Raw genomic sequence first — 6,990 nt, 5'->3', positions numbered from 1 at the left:
TAAGATTATAACAAGGTTGAATGCTGTACCCTAATGTTTCACATTTTTACCTATTGTGTCTGTATGCTCACACATGGTTGTCATGGAAGTCTTTGTGACTGGCATAGAAGTAAAAAGTTTAGCTAGGTATAAACCCAGGTTTAATCAATAGTTTCCTACAAACGGAAATGCCAGTACCAAGTCTGGAAATGGCAGTACCAAGTAAAAAATATCATAGTTGTTTTCCATTCTTTTGATGTGTTTTAAATTTTAATATTTGGATTTTTATATTATATATGGGTCTTTCCGTTTTGAATTTTCCTTGGAATTCGGTATTTTTGTTATTTTACTTTCGGTCATGCTTACTTATTTGTGAATCTAATTATGTTTAACACGTAATTACAAGTTTTTCTATATAAGTTATAGTGTGTGCAAAATATGAAAGAATGTAAAAAGAAAACCCATCTTTCATTGACAATAACTCCTATAGGCTCTAAATTGACAATTAATAAAATTATAATTGACTTATTTAATTGTAGATATCAATTTGCTAAACACTTGACTAATGTTTTTAAAAGTTTCTATTATAGTACTGGTATAACTACAAATTTGGTCATCTGATTTTTCTGAAAGATTTGCATAAGATAAACCTTAACCTGCTTACCATTTCAATTGGTGTTAGATATGCTCTTCCTACTTTAATTTTTTAAAAGTATGCCAAAAATTGCTTTTAAACCCTAAGTTCTATTTTAGCAATGGCGGTCCTATTTCTTCAAGGACAAAATAATAAATATTCTAAGGATCATCCGGCCCAAGTTTGTATAAAAGTGGTCCATTGGTTTCAGTGGTGAAGAATTTTTAACATTATGCCTAGCGCTAAAGATAAAGCAATACGAATCAAACTCATTTGTTTTATTACTGATACGTTAATTCCGATGATTATTGTTTACTTGTACTTTTTTTCGCGGGTACTTATTTTTTGCGAATTGTGTATTTCAAACACGTTCGCGGGTATTTATTTTCGCGATTTTATAATTCTTGCCTTTCAGTTGAAAGGTTTGATTTAGATTCGCGTGTATTTATTTTTTGCGATAATAAACCAACCGCGAAATTCGTGAAAATAAGTACAATTACAGTATCAGTAAAAGAATAAATGAACAAAGCAAGTCATCTCAAGAAAAACTGTCTTCTAAGATTTAAACAGTTAATAAAGGAGAGATGAGCAATGGAGGCAATCAAAACTATGTCAAATATAGAATCACAACTCTCCAAGCAATAAAAAATCATGCAAGCTTCCAACAAATCACACAAACTTTCAAGCAATTTAAATAAAGTACATGTAACTTCAAAATCCATCTCTTTCACAGTCTCATCTTGATAAAACAAAACAATAAATGATCAGATAATGCTGTTACAAGACCTCATCTATTTCACTTCTTTGTATTGAGTAAGACAAAACAGAATATAGTCATCAAGCCAGTAGCATAAGGGTTTTGATTTCATTACAAATTTATCGACAGGTTGTAGGTATTCCTACGTGAACTCATTGCTCCCTTTAATAGCACACTTGTTTGTTTAGTGTTATGAATCACAGTTTACGGCCATACTTATTAAAGACCCCTATACATTGCATTTATTGATAACAGTGGCCGTTATCTTCATGACATATGTTTGTTAAATAATCAAGAATTTTCTTAATATACTGCCGAAATTTACCGAAATTTACATTTATTTTCTTAAACATAAAACATATTTGAATTTTATTTATTAAGGGTATGCCATGCCTTATTACTTTTCCGGATACACAGGTTTGTTTGTACTCAGAGAAAATTTTGAAGTAAAAGATCAGCCATTTTAGCCAAAGGGTCCACATGCACATAAATAATTCATAATTGTAAACGATAATAACTGTCCTTCAAGTCCTAAATGATGCATTTCTAATTTTCATGGGCCACTCCACACTAAAATCGACGACATATGGCACGATTGTTCGTTCCCTTTCGTGACGCTTCTTTTTTTTGGAGGGTGATATTCCTTGAGCACCATATTACGATCTATATATATATATATATATACAAAAAAAGTTTCTTTTTGTGTATTTAATTTTTAATATATATATATATATATATATATATATATATATATATATATATAAACGCCTAAAAAAGTGTACACAACAACTCCAAATACAAAAAAAGGTAACTATAAATGTAATTATTTATAAATATTTCGGATAACAGATATCCTTCGTCAGTCAGATTCTGATGTGAAATGAATCATCTTTTGAGTCTCGTTAGATTAAACTTTTACTAAATCTTGAATTATATACAATAAAAAAAGTCAAACCGAACATCAGTAAAGACGCTTGCACCATTCTAAAAAAATGTTAACATGACATAGGTTATATGGTTTATTACAACAGAGAGCTCATATATATGCTTTAAATACAAATAATAATGTGCGATTTGAACTAGCACAATTCTAAAACTGTATCGGGAACGACAATTATGATGGTATAACATGTATACGCATGATAACGTCTGTAAAATTACCAAATAGACAGCACTGAACGATCTAAATATTTGAAATTGAGAGTAAAGTAGTTACAACAGAGTCTGAATATTTAAACATCGTGAACAAACGGCCGTAAAAATGTAATAATATTTTTTTACTAAGTATAACTAGAAGAACGTGGCTAGGTACTTATACATCCCTCAAAAAATTAAGCAATTTAAATTGGTATCTTCAACAAATGTATTTAACAAATGAAAAAGGTTAAGAAAAAGAAACAGAGACTGTAATAATACGTAATATAACCTGAATGTGAAGCACTACACGGAGTCGAACTACATCTTTTCATTTATCCCATTTGGTGCCAAAGTTGTTAATTTTCGTATCCAAAATCTTTCCCGAGCGAGTCTATCCTCCTTAGACCAAGCAGAGTTGTGGTCAATGATTTTAATGGTCAGTCGATTGAGATCTGCCTTAGTGTGGCCAGGGGATCTCAAATGTCGACTGAGAGGGAGGTCTGGCTTGCATTGGTAGTCGCTACGATGGCCGTTCATTCGTTTGTGAAACGGCTGTTCTGACTCGCCAACATACTGTTTACCACATTTACACTGTAAGAGATACACAACATTTGAAGTCTTGCAGTTAACATTGCAAAATATGGTGTATTCTGTGCCAGTGGAGTGACTGTTAAAAGTCTGGGTATCCAGTATTTGTTTGCAAGTCAGACATCGTTTGTTTCCGCAACCCTTGCAAGATCCCATAGATGATAAGCCTGCTTGAGAGGATAAATCAGCTCTCACCAGCAAGTCTTTAAGGCTTTTGGGCCTACGGAATGCCAGTACAGGTGGTTCGGGAAAGATCTTGGATAGTTTTGAATGTTTTTCGATCTCTTTCCAATTTTCGCGGATAAGGTGAGATAAGTTGTCAAATTTTGGATGGTAATTCAACACAAAAGGCACCCTCTTGTTGACCTTTTTTTCTTTATATTGTAAAAGCTCATCTCGGCTGATGTTGTTAGCACGAGAAAAACCTTTATCAATGTCTTTTCTTTTGTAGCCCCGATGTTTAAGGTGACCGCGAAGTTCTTGTAGACGTTTTTTTGCAATATCGTTGGTGGAGCAAATCCTTTTTATTCGTATGGCCTGGCTGTAGGGAATGCTCTTGGTGCAGTGTTTGGGATGACAACTCAAAGGAGATAGATATTGATGTTTGTCTGTGGGCTTGCAATACAGATCTGTTAATATGTTTCCATCCCTCAATTGCGTTGTAGTGTCAAGAAATGTGATCTTAGAGTCAGAGATTTCATATGTGAATTTTATTGAGGGATGGGCATTGTTGGCATGATGAATGAACAGATTTAGTTCTTGTTCAGTATTGTCCCACTTCATGTCAATATCGTCGATAAATCGAAACCAAGAGAGGGGTTGATGAAGAGATGCATTGAGAATTCTTTGTTCTAATTTCCCCATAAAAATATTGGCATAAGACGGGGCCATCTTTGTTCCCATTGCTGTTCCATTAACTTGGAGGAAGTGTTCGCCATTAAATACGAAGTTATTGCATTTCAATACCAAAGTTAGAAGCTGGATGAGACATTCAGTTGGTGGATGTAAGGTGTTACGAGAGTTCCAGACTTCCCTACAGGCTTCAATACCATCGTCATGGGGGATGTTAGTATAGAGGGAGGTAACATCAAGCGAAACAAGGATCGTTTCAGGTGGGAGAGGGTTCAGAGATTCCATTTTCTTAAGATAGTGTGTTGTGTCTTGTATATAGGATGGTAAATTTTCTACATGTGGTCTAAGATGAAAGTCAATAAATTCTGATATTTTCTCTGTAGGGTGGTCATTGGCGGAAACAATTGGTCTACCGGGATTATTAACTTTATGAATTTTAGGCAGAAGATAGAAACGCCCGGGCTTTGATTTTTCAGGTTTTAGGTATTTAAATGTGTCTTCATCAATATGCCCCTGTTCACACATGTTTTTCAGGTTTGTTGTGATCTCTTTGTTGAACTGAGGGGTGGGGTCAGTGTCTAATTTCTTATAAAATCTCTCATCAGAGAGTTGACGTTCTGCCTCTTGAATGTAGTCACATTTGTCCATGACGACAACAGCGCTACCTTTATCAGCTGGTTTAATTATAATGTCGTCTCTGTTCTTAAGTTTCCGCACAGCTTCATTTTCTTCAGACGATAGATTGCTGAATGTTTGGGAAGTGGCAGTGGACAGATGTGTTACGTCGGATTTAATTTTGTCAATTATATGTTCCAAAGTTGCACATTTACTGGGTTTCGGTAAAAACCCCGGAATCGCCGATTCAAGAGAAAAAAACAAAGTTGCATGAACTCCACAAACACTGTAGTCAACTTGTCTACAGTTGCTTTGTCGGAGACCGAGACTAAGGTACTGTCAAAAGGTCTTAATTTTTGTCCCACGCCGGGCAAAATAGATTCTATACTTTTGGAAGATGACCTAGACAAGCTAGCAAGATCCCTCAGAATCAAGGAATATTTTTATAAGAACACCACAAATGGTACCACTGAAAGTGACACAAGTGATCTCGACTCAGATGACGACCAAGCAGATGTCGATATTCCCAGATTCAGGAAAAAAAGTTCATGGATTCCGAAACCCAGTAAATGTGCAACTTTGGAACATATAATTGACAAAATTAAATCCGACGTAACACATCTGTCCACTGCCACTTCCCAAACATTCAGCAATCTATCGTCTGAAGAAAATGAAGCTGTGCGGAAACTTAAGAACAGAGACGACATTATAATTAAACCAGCTGATAAAGGTAGCGCTGTTGTCGTCATGGACAAATGTGACTACATTCAAGAGGCAGAACGTCAACTCTCTGATGAGAGATTTTATAAGAAATTAGACACTGACCCCACCCCTCAGTTCAACAAAGAGATCACAACAAACCTGAAAAACATGTGTGAACAGGGGCATATTGATGAAGACACATTTAAATACCTAAAACCTGAAAAATCAAAGCCCGGGCGTTTCTATCTTCTGCCTAAAATTCATAAAGTTAATAATCCCGGTAGACCAATTGTTTCCGCCAATGACCACCCTACAGAGAAAATATCAGAATTTATTGACTTTCATCTTAGACCACATGTAGAAAATTTACCATCCTATATACAAGACACAACACACTATCTTAAGAAAATGGAATCTCTGAACCCTCTCCCACCTGAAACGATCCTTGTTTCGCTTGATGTTACCTCCCTCTATACTAACATCCCCCATGACGATGGTATTGAAGCCTGTAGGGAAGTCTGGAACTCTCGTAACACCTTACATCCACCAACTGAATGTCTCATCCAGCTTCTAACTTTGGTATTGAAATGCAATAACTTCGTATTTAATGGCGAACACTTCCTCCAAGTTAATGGAACAGCAATGGGAACAAAGATGGCCCCGTCTTATGCCAATATTTTTATGGGGAAATTAGAACAAAGAATTCTCAATGCATCTCTTCATCAACCCCTCTCTTGGTTTCGATTTATCGACGATATTGACATGAAGTGGGACAATACTGAACAAGAACTAAATCTGTTCATTCATCATGCCAACAATGCCCATCCCTCAATAAAATTCACATATGAAATCTCTGACTCTAAGATCACATTTCTTGACACTACAACGCAATTGAGGGATGGAAACATATTAACAGATCTGTATTGCAAGCCCACAGACAAACATCAATATCTATCTCCTTTGAGTTGTCATCCCAAACACTGCACCAAGAGCATTCCCTACAGCCAGGCCATACGAATAAAAAGGATTTGCTCCACCAACGATATTGCAAAAAAACGTCTACAAGAACTTCGCGGTCACCTTAAACATCGGGGCTACAAAAGAAAAGACATTGATAAAGGTTTTTCTCGTGCTAACAACATCAGCCGAGATGAGCTTTTACAATATAAAGAAAAAAAGGTCAACAAGAGGGTGCCTTTTGTGTTGAATTACCATCCAAAATTTGACAACTTATCTCACCTTATCCGCGAAAATTGGAAAGAGATCGAAAAACATTCAAAACTATCCAAGATCTTTCCCGAACCACCTGTACTGGCATTCCGTAGGCCCAAAAGCCTTAAAGACTTGCTGGTGAGAGCTGATTTATCCTCTCAAGCAGGCTTATCATCTATGGGATCTTGCAAGGGTTGCGGAAACAAACGATGTCTGACTTGCAAACAAATACTGGATACCCAGACTTTTAACAGTCACTCCACTGGCACAGAATACACCATATTTTGCAATGTTAACTGCAAGACTTCAAATGTTGTGTATCTCTTACAGTGTAAATGTGGTAAACAGTATGTTGGCGAGTCAGAACAGCCGTTTCACAAACGAATGAACGGCCATCGTAGCGACTACCAATGCAAGCCAGACCTCCCTCTCAGTCGACATTTGAGATCCCCTGGCCACACTAAGGCAGATCTCAATCGACTGACCATTAAAATCATTGACCACAACTCTGCTT

The 6,990-nt window shown here is 36.2% G+C and overlaps 1 protein-coding gene across 1 annotated transcript; it reads right to left on the bottom strand.

Moving 5' to 3' along the window:
- Positions 1-709: 709 nt before the first annotated feature.
- On the bottom strand, positions 710-4,595 carry LOC139483944 (uncharacterized). Its single transcript, XM_071267667.1, has 2 exons — positions 3,721-4,595; positions 710-749 (listed from the first exon to the last, which is right to left on the bottom strand). The coding sequence occupies exons 1-2, from the start codon at positions 4,593-4,595 to the stop codon at positions 710-712; spliced, it is 915 nt and encodes a 304-aa protein (XP_071123768.1).
- Between the last annotated feature and the right edge of the window lie 2,395 nt (positions 4,596-6,990).

The sequence above is a fragment of the Mytilus edulis genome, chromosome 8, assembly GCF_963676685.1.
Source record: "Mytilus edulis chromosome 8, xbMytEdul2.2, whole genome shotgun sequence".
Taxonomy (NCBI): domain Eukaryota; kingdom Metazoa; phylum Mollusca; class Bivalvia; order Mytilida; family Mytilidae; genus Mytilus; species Mytilus edulis.
The sequence above is the reverse complement of the archived record's forward strand: the minus strand, read 5'-3'. Positions and strand labels throughout refer to the sequence as shown.